General features: G+C 38.4%; 1 protein-coding gene across 1 annotated transcript in view; it reads right to left on the bottom strand.

The window, feature by feature from the left end:
- NVL (nuclear VCP like) overlaps window positions 1-19,478 on the bottom strand; it is a 72,146-nt gene that overhangs the window by 52,118 nt on the left and 550 nt on the right. Inside the window, exons 2-11 of the mRNA XM_070734343.1 lie at window positions 15,936-16,009; window positions 14,042-14,094; window positions 13,653-13,743; window positions 12,849-12,897; window positions 10,409-10,681; window positions 9,186-9,312; window positions 8,938-9,014; window positions 7,028-7,162; window positions 6,006-6,107; window positions 4,375-4,492 (exon numbers count right to left, since the gene is read on the bottom strand). Coding sequence (XP_070590444.1) covers window positions 4,375-4,492; window positions 6,006-6,107; window positions 7,028-7,162; window positions 8,938-9,014; window positions 9,186-9,312; window positions 10,409-10,681; window positions 12,849-12,897; window positions 13,653-13,743; window positions 14,042-14,094; window positions 15,936-16,009 — 1,099 coding nt within the window. The remainder of the gene's footprint in view (window positions 1-4,374; window positions 4,493-6,005; window positions 6,108-7,027; window positions 7,163-8,937; window positions 9,015-9,185; window positions 9,313-10,408; window positions 10,682-12,848; window positions 12,898-13,652; window positions 13,744-14,041; window positions 14,095-15,935; window positions 16,010-19,478) is intronic.

Below are 19,478 nucleotides of genomic sequence, written 5' to 3'. Positions count from 1 at the left end.
AAAAAAAGTGTTTTCACAAAGTTTATTAATCATAGATAGTTGGCAATAGGAATGAGGCTCATAACTATTCTAGGCATTTTAAGATGCAAAGTAAACAAGAAATAAGACGGCGAGATCTACTGATTTGAACTTGTATTTTGCAGCTTGCTGTTTTGCTTAAATGAGTGGATGCTCCCGAGAGATTACCAGCTCTTGACATTAAAAGGACACAACTTGAAAGTTGGGTGGCATGAATATTTGTGGCATAGTACAAGTTAAGGTTATTGTGAATTTTAAAAATAATTATGCTACATTTGCCACATTCAGAATATGGAACAGATACAAACCCTGGTTCTGCCTGAAAACTTTTTTGTGGCTATCAGCAAAAGAAACATTTTATAGATGAGGAAATACAGTAATAGCCAAAAATAAATGGCTAACTTATTGTGAAAGAATTATGTCAGGGGGAGTATAATATATGAGGGGAAAACAGGTGGCAGTGGGATATCATTGTCAACTGTTTTCTTACTTAGTTATTACAACGATTTAAAGATAGCTAAACTTACTTTGATAAGAAAAGTCAATATCTATGTTTATTGCTAACTGGAAATGCCTTATGTTTGAATAAAATAAAATAAAAATGAACTTTTGATTTATGGTTTTGATGATTAGATAAGATAGATTATAGGGGCAAAAGAGCTTTGTTGCAACCATAGAGCAAGAGGTAAATTGGGTTTGTACTTAGAATTTCCGCCTTTGAGATGGTGCTACAGGCACCTCTCTTGCTTCTCTTCTGATTCAAGGAAATTAAAATTCCCATCAGACTCCTTCGATACAGACTTTGATCATTGGGTTATTCATTTTTTATGAAATATTATCTTGTTTTTACCAAGCTATTGGCACGACAGCTAGACTCAAAGAGTCCACAGTTAGCTTAATTCCAATTGTGTCACAATCTGTTGAGCCAGAGAAGATGGCAAAGGAGGATTGTTTTACTAACTTATTAAAAGAGATCTTGACTCAAGTACAAGTCTTGGAGAAATGAAGAAGCTTCTTGGATGAGAAGCAAACTGATTTCAAGGGGGGAAAATCCCAAGAAAGTCTAGTTGCCTTTTGAAACAGTACCTTTGGGACAATCATGACCTGGATGGTTGAGAATCTCCATAGACATCTTGAAGCTGATCAAAAAGAGCTGACTCAACTTAAGAATTATTTAAGAAAATATGATTAAATAATAAAGCCAATTACAAGTTCACAACACCATAACTCAAACCAGTCATAATATTTTGGAGAAACAAATTACAGTAATACCTCATCTTATGAACCTAATTGGTTCCCGGAGGAGGTTCATAAGGCGAAAAGTTCGTAAGACGAAACAATGTTTCCCATAGGAAACAATGTAAAGTCAATTAATGCATGCAAGGAAAACGTGGACTCCAGGAAGGACGTCTTCGTGATGTCAAAGCTCCGCCCATGGAATTCCCTATTGGTATTCCCCACCTCCATTTGAGCCTCCCGACCGGCCCAACAGCTACGCGGCTCTTTTGCAAAGCTGACGGCCAGGCGGCGGGGCTTCTCAGTGTCCTCCTGAACCCGAACGCCGAACCCGAACTTTTGCCGAACTTCTGGGTTTGGTGTTCGGGAAAACGCTGAGAAGCCCCCCGGCTGTTTCAAAAGGTGACAGCCGGGCGGCAGGGTTTCTCGGCGGTCACCTGAACCCGAACTTTTGCCGAACTTCCGGGTTTGGTGTTCGGGCGGCGGGTTCATAAGACAGAAAAAGTTCGGAAGAAGAGGCAAAAAATTTCCAAACCCCGGGTTCGTATCTCGGAAAGTTCGTATGATGAGGAGTTCGTATCACAAGGTACCACTGTATTTACTTAGCATCACAACTGAGGAGAAAACAATTACGTATTATTAGTATTGAAAATCACAAAGGAAGTACAGGAAGATTGTTTATAAAAGGTAGGAGTCTCACTAGATCAGCATAACAATATTTTATGAGCTTCCCAATAATGTTCTGTATCAATCAGATTTAGTGTTGATAATCTTATGAATGCAGAGGCCTTTATCTTATTGTTGAAATCATTTCATGGATTAGTTTAATTGCTAGTTTGATATTTAATTTCTTACACATAATCAGGTTTTGCATTTATTCTTTTAGAGTCTGCATACATGTAATACAATCCTATTAATCCTTAATTTGAGTTCCTATAGAATTTCTACATCTGTAAGTGGTATTATAAAATATAATATTTAAATATTACGAGATACAGTAGTACCTCATGATACGAACCCCGCATCTTACAAACTTTTCGAGATATGAACCCGGGGTTCAGAATTTTTTTGCTTCTTCTTACAAACTTTTTTTGCCTTATGAACCCGCCACCGCGAACGCCGAACCCGGAAGTTCAGCAAATGTTTGGATTCAGGAGAATGCCGAGAAGCGCCGCCTCCCGGCTGTCACCTTTGCAGAATTGCCGTGGAGCTTTCGGGTGAGCGGGAGGCTCAAACAGAAGTGGGGAATCCCAATAGGGAATTCCAGGGGAGGAGCTTTGACATCACGAAGACGTCCTTCCTGGAGTCCATGTTTCAGCCGGCCAGGAAGGACGTCTCCGTGATGTTAAAGCTCCGTCCCTGGAATTCCCTATTGGGATTCCCCACCTCCGTTTGCGCCTCCCGACCGGCCGACAACTCCACGGCTCTTCTGCGAAGGTGACAGCCGGGCAGCGGCGCTTCTCGGCGTTCTCCCGAACCCGAACTTTTGCCGAAATTCCAGGTTCGGCGTTCAGGAGAACGCCGAGAAGCATCCGGCTGTTTCAGAAGGTGGAGCGCCGTTTTTGCAATTTCCCCCCCTCGGCTTGCACGCATTAATCGGGGGTTTACATTGTTTCCTATGGGAAACATTGTTTCGTCTTACCAACTTTTCACTTTACGAACCTCCTCTCGGAACCAAAAAAGTTTGTAAGACGAGGTATCACTGTATTTGTTAAATGATGCAAGTTATAAAATTAATAGGAAACATTCATAAGCAGGCCAAAGTAAAATTAATGTTGTGAAGAAGAGTGAAAGCTTCTTTTTTCTTTTCTGTTCTATTTCCCTTTTCCTTCCCCCCCCCTTCCTTGCAGTTAGCTTTCTCTATGATTACTTCCCCCCCCCCCATCCTTTATATTGGTTTGTATTTGTTTTTAGTCTTCTTTTAAAAAGGAATTGTTCCCCTTGTAATACATAAGCAGTTGTAAAGAATGAATAAAGATGGATAGCATAAATGTACAAATGTTTGCTTCTGTGAAGAATGTTGGATAAACAAACTACATTTTCTCATGTAAAAGTTTCCAATGCAATAAATAAATTAATTTTAAAGGTGCTAAAAAACCTTTGTACCATTTAGACACGCTGAGGCAGAACAATAGGCTGTAAAACAAATCAGCAAACAAATACGTTGCTACTCAAAAGACAACTGAAACTCAGAAATCTATGAATGACATTCTGTTAAAATGTCCCAAAAGTGCTTTTTCAAGAGGCAACTGGTCTTAATGGATTTTCTTTGAAGACATTTCACTTTTCATCCAAGAAGCTTCTTCAACTCTAACTAGATGGTGGGAAATGGAAAGATTTATACTCCTTGCAGACAGCTGGTCGTCTGCATTATTTTAGTGAGTTGTTAAGGCCACCTAGAAGTTTATATGTGTCATCAGGGTCACCTGAGTGGTGTAAACGGGTGTGGAGTTTTTGGAATTGTTACATTGAGGAAACAAAACAACCATTTCATAAATGCATAGCACAACATAGGAGAACAAATCGATCAAGACTACATTCAGCAGTCCATCTGCATTTAAAAGACAAAGGCCATTCTTTGACTTTTAAATGCAAAGTTCACATTTTGGACAAAGAGTACTGCTGGTTTGAAAGAGGGGAATAAGAGGCCATCTATATCAAAATTGAACAGCCGTCTCTCAAAAGAGGGAGAAGAATACAACATCTTTTATCTCCTGTGTACAACATGGTCCTTTCAGTAATTCCAAGAAGGTTCACTACCTATTTGCATCATTCAGGTGAGCCTGATGACAAACCTCCAGGTGACCTTAATGACTCGCTAAAAGAACGCACATGACCAGCTGTCTGCAAGGAGCATAAATCCTTCCATCCCCCACCATCCAGTCAGAGCTGAAGAAGCTTCTTGGGTGAGAAGTGAAAGGTTTTCAAAGAAAACCCAAAAAGTCCAGTTGCCTCCTGGAAAAAAGCACTTTTTGGGACAATCATAACCTGGATGACTGAGAAGCTCCATAGGCATTCTGGCAATTGAAAGTAGATTAATCTACATATTTTTGAAATAAAATAAATCTTGACTGAAGTTTTAAAAAGTAATAAATGACTTTAAAGAATTAAAATACAGACCATCCATGCAAGTCAGAAGCTGGGCTACAATTCTCCGCTCCATGTCCTTTGAAGCTATTTCTCTTTTTGGCGTGATGGCATCAATTTCATCTATGAAAAGGATGCACGGCGCATTGGTCTGGAAATAGAAGACAAATGTTCCATCAGTACAAGCCCAGAAGTTATATAAATTGAAGCATGCTATGGTTTTCATTTTATAATTTCAAAATAGTATACATTCACTGAGACATTGACTTTTAGAATCTGAAGTAAGATTTTCACTTCATCATGTATCTATTGGATATTAAACCTCAATTATTTTCCCCATGCTAGAGAAAGAGATCTGCATAATGTTTCAACGTTATACCTATTTGAGATGTATGGAAAATGGGATTGTGCATGTGAAAGTGAATATCTTACTGTGCTCCTTTCTTCCTTCTATCATTCTTACCTTATCTTAACTCATGCCAGGCTACCCCAAAATCCTTCTTTATACTTAATTTTTTATCAAATCATTCAGTAAGTCATTTTGCCATGAGCAGTGAACCATTAAATTTGAAAAGATGATGAAATATTTGAAATAATGGAGTTAGCAATTACCTTTTTTGACAAAAATGCTTGGCATCTATCAATGATCGGCAAAATTAAAATATGAATCTCTGCAATTTGGAAAACACTTTTCTGTATTTATGTCCTATTACTTTACAGTATTGTTGTTTTTTTAAAAAAATGTTTTACTTTAAATTTTCAGTTACATTAAAAGGAAAACTTTTCAATAGTCGTATACAGATCATTACTTGTTTCAGATTCATATTTTATATATCTTACGTTCCTATTAATAACAATCAAGTTACTATATATATAAAATAGAGAAAAAAGATATAAGGACAAACGAAGGAGAAAAAGGTCCTAAAAATATGAAAAAGGTACTTATATATTCTTATTTGAACTAATCTTTTAGTTTGCCTTTCGTAAACTCCTTAAAACCCACCTCTGTCGTCAAGCGTGGAGGAACTGAAACATCTCCCTCTGCCTATGTAGTTTTTTGTGTATGATATGACTGTATGTATGTTTTTATATATTGGGGTTTCTTGTTTTTTAGACTTTTTAAATATATTATTGTTATTTCAGATTCTAACTATTAGATTTGTTATTAGATATTGTTTTTATCATTGCTGTAAGCCGCCCTGAGTCTACGGAGGGGCGGCATACAAATCTAATAAATAATAATAATAAAATAATAATCTTCATAAAGGAATCTTATACGTGATTACTATTTTGGGGTGTTTCTCTTTGTGTTACTCTGGACTGATCTATTTTGGATCCATTTGTACCATTTTTCCCATGGTTGTTCTGATTCATTGACTTACAGTATACTATATTGTTGTGATGGCAAACCTATGGTACTACCTGTAGCAGGCAGAGCCATATTGGAAGGCACATGAGGTAGTGCCTTTCGTCAGCTCCAGCACACTATTCAAGGAACAAAAAAGTGAAATAGGGGAGGGATAAAAAGTTGACTCTTTTGCCGGCAATGATGTAGTGTTAAATCTTCCTTAGTCATTTCTTCTCTCATATTCATATTTGGCTATGCTCATAATGACGATACCAGAAGAGGGATAAAGTAATAAAACAATTTTTTAGGGTCTTACCACAGCTTGATCAAAGAGCTCCCTTAATTTCTGTTCAGAATCACCAGAGACTCCAGATACAATCTCAGTTGCAGCCACTTTCAGTATTGGTAATTCAAGTTCCTAGAATTAAAAAGAAGAAGAAAACAAACAGATTTAATCTAAGTAACAATGTTTAGCAAGATTTGGACTAAACAGAGGGGTCACGTTCTGTTCCAGCAGGTATTGATCAAAAAGGCATTTGCCTTGAAAATATTTATCCTGCAGGTACTGCTTTGTTCAACAGATAAGGAAAATATCCCAAGAAAAGCCCTCAGATTACAACATAAAGCCCTTCATGGTATCGGACCAGAATATCTTCGGGACTGCCTTCTGCCACACGAATCCCAGCGGCCGATTAGGTCCCACAGAGTTGGCCTTCTCCGGGTCCCGTCGACTAAACAATGTCATTTGGCGGGTCCCAGAGGAAGAGCCTTCTCTGTGACAGCCCTGACTCTCTGGAACCAGCTGCCCCCGGAGATTAGAACTGCCCTCACCCTCCTTGCCTTCCGTAAACTCCTTAAAACCCAGCTTTGCCGCCAGGCATGGGGGAATTGAGATATCTCCCCCGGGCCTATACAATTTATGTATGGTATGTTTATATGTATGTTTGATTAATAATGGGGTTTTTAAAATGTTTTTTAAATTATTAGATTTGTTATGAATTGTTCTATTGCTGTTGTGAGCCGCCCCGAGTCTACGGAGAGGGGCGGCTTACAAATCTAATAAATAAATAAATAAATAAATGAATGAATGAATGAATGAATGAATGAATGAATGAATGAATGAATGAATGAATGAATGAATAAATAAATAAACAAACAAACAAACAAACAAACAAACAAACAAACATTGTGATTTTCTAGAGGGCTGGAAATACAGGGAAGAAGACAGAATTTGTCCCCGGAAGAAGCAGCATTTTTAAAAGGCAAACATGTCTGAAGTTTAACATTTTAAATAATGAACAGTTTAACAGGAAAAAGTAATTGTTCTAACAGCCTCACCCCGGCAATTGCTTGTGCTAGTAATGTCTTCCCACACCCTGGTGGTCCGTGCAAAAGAAATCCTCGAGGAGGAACAGCTCCTAAATGGGTGTAGACTTCAGGATGACGGATATGTATCAGCATCTTACATATCTCCTACAATCAAAATAGCAATGTTGAAGTGAAATTAATTTGACTGCTATCATTTGCTGTTCTGCTTTCAGATTCTAAATCAGGATACGTAGGGGAAATATTTACAGGGATTTGTTCATTACACTGGATATCCCATCATTGTCAATGATCAGTCTCCGGTCGCAATTCAAGGTGTTGGCTATCACCTATAAAGCCCTACATGGCTTAGGGCCAGACTATCTTCGGGACCGCCTTCTGCCACACAGCTCCTAGGAGATGATAAGGGCCCACAGGATTGGCGTTCTCCAAGTCCCATTGGCTAAGCAAAGTTAGTGCAAAGTTAGTGCATTGGACCAGAGTACCTCCGGAACCGCCTGCTACCGCACGAATCCCAGCGACCGATAAGGTCCCACAGAGTTGGCCTTCTCCGGGTCCCGTCGACCAAACAATGTCGTTTGGCGGACCCCAGGGGAAGAGCCTTCTCTGTGGCAGCCCCGGCCCTCTGGAATCAACTCCCCCCGGAGATTAGAACTGCCCCCACACTCCTTGTCTTTCGTAAATTACTCAAGACCCGTCTATAGGCATGGGGGAGTTGAGACACCTGTCCCACAGGCTTTTTTATATTTATGTTTGGGTATGTATATGTTGTTTGCTTTTTAAAATATGATAGGGTTTTATGTGCTTGATTTGTTTTTGCTGGAATATTGTTTTTATTATTGTTGTGAACCGCCCCGAGTCTTCGGAGAGGGGCAGCATACAAATCTAATAAATTGAATTGAATTGAAATTGAATAGTTGGCGGGGCTGTGGAGCGAGGGCCTTCTCTGTAGCAACATCGGCTCTCTAGAACCAGCTCTTTCTTAAGATCCGTACTACCCCCACCCTACTGGCCTTCCGGAAAGCCTTAAAAACCTGGCTTTGCCAGCAGACTTGGGACCGTTAATCAATGACACATCTTTTAGATCCAGAAGCCAAAGAAAAGATACATATGATGTTATTAAGGGTTTTTTAATTGTCTTGTAAATTGTCCCTTTTTAAATGTCCATTTTTGGAAGCTGCCAAAAGTCCTTCGGGAGTTGGGCGGCACATAAATTAAATAAATAAATGAATACATCTTAATCTCAACTTCTGTCCCTGTTTTGCCTAAGGGTCAAGATCAGGAATCAGAGTGACTGAATGGAACACTTCCTGGCCCTTATGCAGAGCACATGGCACATACTTTCTCTTTGCTGCTACCTTGGATTGAACTCACAGGCCGCAGATTGTGAGGTGAGAGCTCCACCTCTAGGCCACCATGCCGCTCTTAACTGCTACAAGTTTATTTATTTTACTTTTTTCAGATAAACATACTGTCTATGCATGAATGAAGCATGACAAAGTAATTTCAGCAAAAGTAATGAGCAGACATGGGTGCTTTCACCAGAGTTGTGATTGTAATCCTAAAACCTGGCTACAATTTCTTGAAAACTGTCGCTTTCATTTTGAAATTTAGCAGGTTTCTAGTTCTTAAGGCTACAAAAGAGGTGATTGCAATAAATCATTTATGAATGATATATAATGCAGTATCAAAAATATGTCCAATTAATGTTTCAATGCCTCTTCCAATTGCTAAAAACAGGAATATGCAACTAAAAAGGCTTGTTAAGACAACTGCATTTCATTTAACAAAGAATCATAATTGCTTTCCAACATAGCACATTCAGTAATCATTTTAAATTAGACTTATGGTTAAAGCCTTCTATACTTCACCGTGTTTCAACTGAAAATTTAAGAAAAGAGTTACCGTAAGTTAAATCTAACCTTCAAAATCTCATCGTTGCCTCCTATATCCTCAAATGTCACTGAGGAGGTTTGCAGCTCTATTTCTCTTGATTTAACTGCAGAAAAATAGGAAAATATTAAAAGACCAATCACAACTGAATGGTTGTTTTAAACAAAAGAAAAACAGCCATACACCTCATAAAGATTAAGATGAACTAATTTTATATTTATGAAGAGAAATATGCTTTTACATTTTTCTCATATAAGTACAAACAGCTACTTTTTACCTTTATGGTGCTTCAAAACTGATTCTATTTCTTCATCTACATTAGGAAATTCAACTTTTCTCCGTTTATATTTTTTGTTCTTGGACTTCTTTCTTGCAGTCTCCAAAATAGAAATGTTTCCTGCACTCTATATCACAAAGAAAAGTTTCTTGATATATTTTATGTAGCATGATACATGCCCTAGCACTTCCAATACTTTTTATGGCAAGCGTCCCCCTCTTTATATTCATTTTACTTTTTAAAATAAAGCCATCTTTAAACCTCTTTCTAAATAGCTCAGATTATGTGATAACCATAGTTTAAAATATCTGATGATCCATTTTTAGATAAAATGGCCTCTCAGACTATTATTTCTTTGGATTGAGTCAATTTCCTAAAATGAAGCCAATCTTAAAAATCTTGCACACTTTGTAACTTTTTGTAAAAAAAACCCCAAATTTCATTTCTTTCAGAAGCTTCTGAGCCATTTTCTTTAACTTAAGCTTTTGTTATGTGGACTATTAGATTCTATGCTACTGTTGCTTCAGTAGTCTTACATCTATTGGAGGAATTAATTGTGTCTACAAAGCCTATATTTCATTTTTATGAGAAACTGAAATAATGTAGTAACATTAGTATATTTAGAGCAACAGATCTGAACACTGTTTTTATAACACGGTGGAACATAACTTTAAAAAAATCAGTATCCTTTGTTCTTATGAAATTAACGTAGAATTTTTAAAATGAATCTTGCTAAGAGCGCCGAAAATATTTAATAAGGATTACTTATTAAATGACATCATTTAGTTGATGGATACAATCCATGAGCTAGAAATTATCCTAATTCTCACATTTTGAAAGAATTATGATACTTTTCCTCAGATGATGCTGGTAAAAAAAGAATTGGTACAAAACATTGGAAAGATACATTTTCATTTATATCAAATATTAGATTCTTGATGTGTGCGTTTTAACATACATATCTACCTTTTTTTTTGACAGAGGGAAAACAAAGAATTTTCAAGAGATTTCATCAAATATTATTAAGCTTTGTATCCTTCCCTGTATTTTAATTTTAATGTTACAATGCCACATTTTAAATATACTAGTCTACATGTCAATCAACATTTTTTCACATTCTCTTCTTTATTTCTGTGATACCAAAATATTTTTTTAAGTTATTGTTGGTCTTCAGGTTTTTTTGGATGGCATGAGAAAGGGCGCAGAGAAATTAAGAAAAATACCTCAGCTTTCTGCTTAGTGTTATCATATTCTTCTTCTGCACAAAGATCAATTAAAAAGTTTTCCTCCTTTGGGCCTGGGGTCTTATCAATAAACCATCCACCTTCTGAAATTTTGGTCACTGATGGAGGTTGAGAAGAAGCAGTATCTGATCTAGGCACCGTTTGTGAAGTATTGGTAGACATAATTAAATCATTTTTAGGAGATGAAGGTAAAGCATCTGAATTTCCTTTTCGATATAAAGTTAACAACGAGGTATTCATGTGATTTGAATGCTGAAAGAAAAATTATGGACAGATGTGAACAGGACACTGACTTTTTCAAATGTAAATATCCTCAAAATCATGTTGAATAGAAACAGAATATTAATTACAGACACAACAAATACTGATGTACCTTTTAAAAGCCATTTAATCACAATGATTCCTAAAATGCATTATTTAAAATTTTAAAAGTCAAAGGTATTTAAAAACAAAAATATGAATAAAATAGAAGCAGACACAGCATTTAAAACATCCTAAAAACATGTGAATTATGAAAAGTCCAACTAGAAAAAAAATGAGCTTTCTTGAGATGCTCATTCCCAATACTACAAATCACCACTAATCGGGCATGTATAGTTCTCCTAGGTAGGCAATCTTCTTGGCTCTTCTATGACATGTGGACTTCAACTCCCAGAATTCCTGACCTAGCATGATTGGCTCAGGAATTCTGGGAGTTGAAGTTCACAAGTTATAGAAGAGCCAACTTTGCCTACCTGTGACCTAGCTCCACAATTCAGTACAGATTTTGCTTAAACATAGTCTCAGAGTCATTTGACTTTTATAGACTTTTTATATAGAATTCTTTTATTGGCCAAGTGTGATTGGACACACAAGGAATTTGTCTTTGGGGTATATGCTCTCAGTATATATAAGGAGAATAAAATACATTCATCAAAAATAAAAAGATACAACACTTAGTGATAGTCAAGGTTACTAATAAGCTATCAAATTGTACTAGGAAACCAATAAAAATAATATAAATTGAAAGATACAAGAACATGGTTATCATAATAAGTGGGAAGAGACAAATACTAGTAAGAAAGAGAAGAATAACAGTAATACTGTACAGTCTTAGTAATTTATTTGACAATATTATGGGAATTAGTTGTTAAGCAGAGTGATGGCATTCAGGGAAAACTGTCCTTGTGACTAGTTATTCTGGTGTGCAGTTCCCTATAGCATCATTTTCAGGGTAGAAGTTGAAACAATTTATATTCAGAATGTGAGGTCTGTAGATATTTTCACAGCCCTCTTTTTGATTCGGGCAGTATTACAGATCCTCAACAGAAAGCAGGTTAGTAGCAATTGTCTCTTATGCAATTCTAATTATCCGTTGAAGTCTGTGTCTTCTTGTTGGGTTGCAGAGACAAACTAGACAGTTATAGAGGTGCAGATGATAGACTCAATAATTCCTCTGTAGGACTGAATCAGTAGCTCTTTGGGCAGTTTGACCTTTCTGAGTTGGCGCAGAAAGAACATTTTTATGGTCCTTTTTAACGACGTTTTTGATGTTGGGTGTCCGTTTTAAATCTTGAGATATGACAGAACCTAAAAACTTGATGGACTTTACTGTTGATACTGGGTTAGTATTTTAAGAGGTAGTAGTATAGCAGGTATATATTATATTATATTGTAGTATAGACTGCAACATAATACTACACTGGCTGCAAACTCTGGAGTGTTAACTCTCCACTAATTCTTACAAAACCTGGCAAAGTTTTCAGAGGCTGCAAAAGTTGCACAAAATCAGGCTCTAATAACAAAGACCTTGTACAACTTGGAGCTGTGCTTGAAGGTAAGTAATATTCCCAAGGAGGCCTTGTGATTGTCAAGTACTGGTATTGCTAAGAATGACGTCAAGCACTGGACCTCTGCTTCAGGCCTTAGCACTGCCACTGCGTACCATTATACAGGGGTGCCTGAGGGTGGATTCCTTGGGAGGCCTGCTCCAGGTCACGTGCCAGTTGAGAGGGATGCCACAGTGTGGGCTGGGCCTGACGCATTATTTTATTTTATATTTTTATTTATAGGATGTATGTGGCTGCTCACTTATTCTCAGTAACCTTGGGTGTCTTACAAACAATAAAAAAATATGGGCCACCTCGAGACTACATCACTCTGAGGCATCCCATGCTACACTTAATCCGTGTAGTTTCTCTTGAGTGAAATGATCACATGGATGCTTTGCTTAACAAACCACTATGACTTATACCCCAAATCTGGGCTCAGTTGTTGTTTTGAGATGTATCTGTAGTTATGCAAGGCCCACAATTGGCTTGACTAAGATTTTTTTAAATCCAAAAAGTTCCCAGTGCATACATTTGTCTTCAAATTATAAATACATATTCTAAACAAATTATTGTTACTGCTAACAGCTCATTTAAGCAATCATACTTACAGGATGTTCAGTGTCGGTATCAGAAGTATCCAAGCTGGTCTCTGAATCACTTTTGGAGAGAGAGAATTAAAAATAAAGCTTCTCATATAGTCATTTTTTAAAAAAGCAGAACCATTTGCATGACATTTCCATTAAATCAACTTATATTATGAATGAAGAATGCTTTATTTTAAAAAATGGTCTATTCAAAAAGTAGCAATTTATTTGCCCCGTCATATTATTGACAGTATATTAGTGTAATTCTTCTCTTTCAGGGATCAACTACAACAGTTCCTAGTTTTTTGTACCTAAGGAAGGAATAATAGTTCTACATAGCAGAAAATTAAAACTTTTACTAAGATGTAGTGCTACTTTGTAAATTTTCTATAATTAAGCTTGATTCATCTTTTTCCCAAATATTATCAGACTTCAGTTCCATATATTTCTATTCTGTATTAACGTTTTGCTATGAATTTTTATTAATTCATATACTTTGTTATTATAGCTAGAAGCAAATCAGGTTTTCCTTTATTTGAATGTAGGATTAGAAAGGATATAAGTGCATATATAATGATAGCTACAGTTAATACAAAGCTAAAAATTAATTATATCAATGCTTACATAAAAACAAAGAAGGAATGTATTTTTAATTGCCTAATATTTGCTTGCAAAGTGTATAGCATGATATTTGCACTAGATTAATTACCAAAAACGGTTTGGAAGGTCACTATACATTTGATAAAATAGATTGTGTCTAACGAGATAAAGTGATCCAATTGGAATTGGAATTTTTGGAATTTTTTTATTGCATTGATTGTAACTTACTTGTCATCCCTTTTTGCTTTCTTTGTGACATATTCATCTTCTAGAATCGCTAAATCTGTAGATTTTACTTCATCTTTGATAATCCCAATAACTACAAAGAAAAATACAGATAAATCAATAATAACAATAACTTGCTCATGTGTGAAACAAGAATCAAATTATATTTTCAACAGAATGCAACCAACACCTAGAAATGCTAGACAGATTGAAATGTTCATAGATATTGCTCTTAAATTAAGACTACAATCCAAAAATGTTAAACCTAGCTTGGTTCTCACACGACCAAATACATGTACACCTTCTTTTGTTCTCTAAGATACTTTAGATTACTTACATAAGCTAGCTTTCAGGGCATAATTTCACTTCAAATACAGTATTAACAAACATACCTTTCTCAACCTGTATTCTAAAGGCATTTCTTTTTCTTCGTCCATAATCAGTGCTGAAAAACAATTTTAAAAACTTCAATGAATATTTCTTTGGTATACAGTACCTCATTTTCAATGTAGAAGCCCAATGCAAGCACTATAAGGAAACGTAGCCTAATAGATAATTACCAATGTCAAAGAAAAAGGAAAAAAAGACCAATAAACACATATTAGAATATATATATTACGCCGTGTAAATAATCCAGATTTGGTCATCTCTAACATCCTCATGAAGACGTTAGATTAATCCTAACACTAATCCTATATTGAAAGAATGTATGAAGAACAAAAGACTGCATGAATCAGTATGTAAACATGGTATACCAAATGATTAGGGTTAGGAGTTTTTGTTGTATTTCCTTTCTTTGTTTTATTTCATGCTTCTAATTTGTTTTGCTTGCTATTCAATTTAATTTAATTATTTATTATTTTATGTGCTTTGTATACTTACGTTCAGGGGTGAGTTCCACTTACTTTCCTTACTGGTTCGCATCATGGAAATTACCCTCTGTACATGCACAGAGGGGTTTTTTTGCAAGCCACAGCAACTGGAGGACTGGTTTGGCAAGTCAACGAAGCAGTGGAAGTGATGTGCCGGTGCCTGGAGGCTGTTGGGGCCTGGATGGGTGTCAACAAACTCAAACTCAACCCAGACAAGACGGAGTGGCTGTGGGTCTTGCCTCCCAAGGACAATTCTATCTGTCCGTCCATTACCCTGGGGGGGGAATTATTGACCCCCTCAGAGAGGGTCCGCAACTTGGGCGTCCTCCTCGATCCACAGCTCACATTAGAAAAACACCTTTCAGCTGTGGCGAGGGGGGCGTTTGCCCAGGTTCGCCTGGTGCGCCAGTTGCGGCCCTATTTGGACCGGGAGTCATTGCTCACAGTCACTCATGCCCTCATCACCTCGAGGTTCGACTACTGTAACGCTCTCTACATGGGGCTACCTTTGAAAAGTGTTCGGAAACTTCAGATCGTGCAGAATGCAGCTGCGAGAGCAATTATGGGCTTCTCCAAGTATGCCCATATCACTCCAACACTCCGCAGTCTGCATTGGCTGCCGATCAGTTTCCGGTCACAATTCAAAGTGTTGGTTATGACCTATAAAGCCCTTCATGGCACCGGACCAGAATATCTTCGGGACCGCCTCCTGCCGCATGAATCCCAGCGACCGGTTAGGTCCCACAGAGTTGGCCTTCTCCGGGTCCCGTCGACTAAACAATGTCGTCTGGCGGGACCCAGGGGAAGAGCCTTCTCTGTGGGGGCCCCGACCCTCTGGAACCAGCTCCCCCCTGAGATTAGGATTGCCCCCACCCTCCCTGCCTTTCGTAAACTCCTTAAGACCCACCTTTGCCGTCAGGCATGGGGGAACTAAAACACCTCCCCCTTGCCCATGTTGTTTTGTTGATTGATTGACTGTGTGCCTGTTTTTTATATATACTGTTTTTTATGAGATTATTAATTTCAATTGGAACTGGATGGGTGGGCATTGGATTTGGTATTGTGTACTGTACTGTTTTTTATTATTGTTGTGAGCCGCCCCGAGTTTGCGGAGAGGGGCGGCATATAAATCCAATAAACCTAAACCTAAACCTAAGTGGCAGCAAATTTCCGCTACTGGTTCTAAAGAACCAGTCTGAACCGGAAGCAACCCACCACTGCTTATGTTTACATCTAAGTTTGTATCTCTGTATTGATTTCATTCTTGCAGACACACAATGTAATAGAGAAGATAATGTTAAGCCCTGAGGCATAGTATAACGAGTTTAATTGTTTTTCCATTCATTATTATACATGCACTATTCCACTGCCCATTTCATAGAAAATGTAAAGTACCAAATCTCTTACTACTCACCTATATATTTTCTGTAGTTCTGCTGCTAGAATTTCAGTGTTAACATACTGGCCACATTTATTACTGCTCAGATACTGTAATAAATATAGCTAAATTAGTATATTTAAAGATACATACAATTCCTTTACAATATGCAAAAATAGTATTAGCATAAAATCGTATGTGAACCATTTAAAATGGAGGCATCTATTTCTTCATCACTGTAGTTATCCACATTGGTTTTTAAAAGCAAAGAAATTAAAGTAGAGCCTTAATTTACCATATTCTTAGTTAGCAGATTTTGACAACTAATAATGGACAATTGTATATTAATTTTGCAGCATCATAAAAAGTGACATGAGCTTAATGGGCTTAATTATGGTTGTAAATTGAGGATTCCCTCTCAATCTTGTGAAGGATGGTTTATCTTTCTTTTCACATCACTGAGCTCTCTGAGTGAGCAAACTAGTGATATTTGGCAGGACAGGAAAGCGAACACAGGAGGAGTAGGAAGAGAAGAGTAGGAAGAATCAAGGCCTATTGAATAGTTCTGCTGATTGTTTCCTAGGAGCTGTGCAATCTAGATTTGGTTGTTTTATAACCAGTGAGCAATTCTGACTGTACAGTACAGATCCCTTGGTCATGGCTCACTTTTGACAAACGGAGTCAATAGAAAATCTGGCAGTAAAATTGCCAGTCAGGACTATAACTTGCTTAACAACCAGGGCAGAAGTGAGGCTGTAACTCCATCAGGCTCATGTAGTATCTCCTTTAATAACCATGTCTCTTAGCAATGGAGTTGCCAATCCCAATTGTAGGAAGACCATCTGTATTATGTCTATATTTATATGATCACTTTGTCTTCTCTCCTCAAAAACACCTCTATTTACAATCACCCATTTAATTAGATTAGATTAGATTTATTGGATTTATATGGTGCCCCTCTCCGCAGACTCGGGGCGGCTCACAACAATGGTGAAGAACAATACATAGTAACAAATCTAATATTTAAAAATCTAGGTTACAGTTTTAGATTAAAAGTCCAAAAAAGAAACCCCAATATATAAAAAACAACACACAATCGAATCATACACAAAAACTACATGGGTAAGGGGGAGATGTTTCAATTCCCCCATGCCTGACGGCAGAGGTGGGTTTTTAGAAGTTAACAAAAGGCAAGGAGGGTGGGGGCAATCCTGATCTCTGGGGGGAGCTGGTTCCAGAGGGTCGGAGCCACCACAGAAAAGGCTCTTCCCCTGGGTCCCACCAGACAACATTGTTTAGTCGACGGGACCCGGAGAAGGCCAACTCTGTGGGACCTAACCGGTCGCTGGGATTCGTGCGGCAGAAGGCGGTCTCGCAGGTATCCTGGTCCGATGCCATGAAGGGCTTTATTGGTCATAACCAACACTTTGAATTGTGACTGGAAACTGATCAGCAGCCAATGCAGACTGCGAAGTGTTGGAGTAACATGGACATATTTAGGAAAGCCCATGATTGCTCTCACAACTGCATTTTGCACAATCTGAAGTTTCCGAACACTCTTCAAAGGTAGCCCCATGTAGAGACCGTTACAGTAGTCGAGCCTCGAGGTGATGAGGGCATGAGTGACTGTGAGCAGTGACTCCCAATCCAAATAGGGCCCCAACTAGTTCACCAGGTGAACCTGGGCAAACGCCCCCCTTGCCACAGCTGAAAGATGTTTCTCTAATGTGAGCTGTTGATCGAGGAGGACACCCAAGTTGCCGACCCTCTCTGAGGGGATCAGTACTCCCCCCCCCCAAGGTGATGGACAGACAGATGGGAGTTGTCCTTGGGAGGCAAAACCCACAGCCACTCCGTCTTATCAGGGTTGAGTTTGAGTCTGTTGACACCCATCCAGACCCCAACAGCCTAGGGGAAGAAGGTCTCAATTCCCCTCAATTCATTTACTAACATACATTTGGGCTCAATTATGGTCATAAGATGAAAATCACCTGTATAGCATACGGATCATTTATTTAAGGCAGTGTTTCCCAACATTGGCAACTTGAAGTCCAAATATCTTCAAGTTGCCAAGGTTGGGAAATACTGATTTAAGGGATTCTCTTCTTAAGCAGAGGATCCCTTAAGTATGTTGGTTTCAGATTCTTTCGATTAAACAATGCCATATACTGCAGGGGTCAGTAACCTTTCAGACCTCAGGGACCACTAAATTCATAATTTTAAATCCTGCGGAACACTAACATAATCCGCCTAATGGCCCGCTGGGTGGGCGTGGTCAACTTGATGTCACTTACGTTGAGGGATGCCTCTCCGGCCTCTACTTGCCCTCCTCGCCTGGCCACCCAGGCTCCTTAGGGCCCCAGTAGGAAGCAGTTATCGGAGCTAAGCAGCCATCATGAGAAAGACTTGGCAAAACAACTGGCTCAGTTGAAATTGGATCGGATGAGGAGGCTCAGCAGAAGCACCTCACTGAGGACATAGGCTTTCCAAGCAGAGGGAAGATCTGCAGGAGTGCAAGGCCAGATACAGTGGTACCTCTACCTAAGAACGCCTCTACTTAAGAACTTTTCTGGATAAGAACCGGGTGTTCAAGATTTTTTTGCCTCTTCTTAAGAACCATTTTCTACTTAAGAACCTGAACCCAGAAAAAATTCCAGGAAATTTGAGAGCAGCACGAAGGTCCGGCCAGTTTCCTGCCATTCCCCCTGGGTTTCTCTCTCTGGTGCAGTGTATGGGAGGCAGCCACGCGCTGGGTGTATGGGAGGCGTGTGCTCCTCCTCACCGCCTCAGAGTCCCTCTTTTTCTTAAAAGCCTTAAAGTTCTTGATTTTTTAAATTCTCCTCACCTCACTTTCTTCCTTCGGCAGCGATTGTCCTCCTCCTCTTCTTCCTCCTCCTCCCACCCAAATTCCAAGCTTTTATTTCTTTCCTAATGGGTTTGCACACATTATTTGCTTTTACATTGATTCCTATGGGAAAAATTGCTTCTACTTACAAACCTTTCTACTTAAGAACCTGGTCACAGAACAAACTAAGTTCTTAAGTAGATGTACCACTGTACCCGCACCTGGAGGCTCAGTATGTATGTATGTATGTATGTATGTATGTATGTATGTATGTATGTATGTATGTATGTACGTACGTATTTATTCGATGTCTATTCAATTTGTATGTCGCCCAAGGGTCTCTGGGCGACTCAGAACCAAAGAATACAACGTAGATGTAACATTAAAACCTCTTAAAAACAATTTAAAACCAACAATTAAAAACAAAACAGTTAAAAATCATACATGTCATTAACGGCCGGATCCCGATGGCGTACCACCAGATCAACGGCCCCATATAATATAAAACTATGTTGTTTTATAGTTTTTTCGTGCTATTTTTTGAATCACCAACAGTCATTGGGTGCCGGGCAGTGTATAAATTAAACTAAAGTTACACTCACGGTTCTTCATTTCGCGTCCTCCTGAGCCCGCTATGAAGAAGACGGGATTCAACCGCAACCTGCCTCTTATATAAAAGGGCAGCTACTCATCAAGACAGACAAACAAATAGGGACGGAACAAAAACGGCAAAA

This window comes from Erythrolamprus reginae, chromosome 1 (assembly GCF_031021105.1).
Source record: "Erythrolamprus reginae isolate rEryReg1 chromosome 1, rEryReg1.hap1, whole genome shotgun sequence".
Classification (NCBI taxonomy): domain Eukaryota; kingdom Metazoa; phylum Chordata; class Lepidosauria; order Squamata; family Dipsadidae; genus Erythrolamprus; species Erythrolamprus reginae.
The sequence above is the reverse complement of the archived record's forward strand: the minus strand, read 5'-3'. Positions and strand labels throughout refer to the sequence as shown.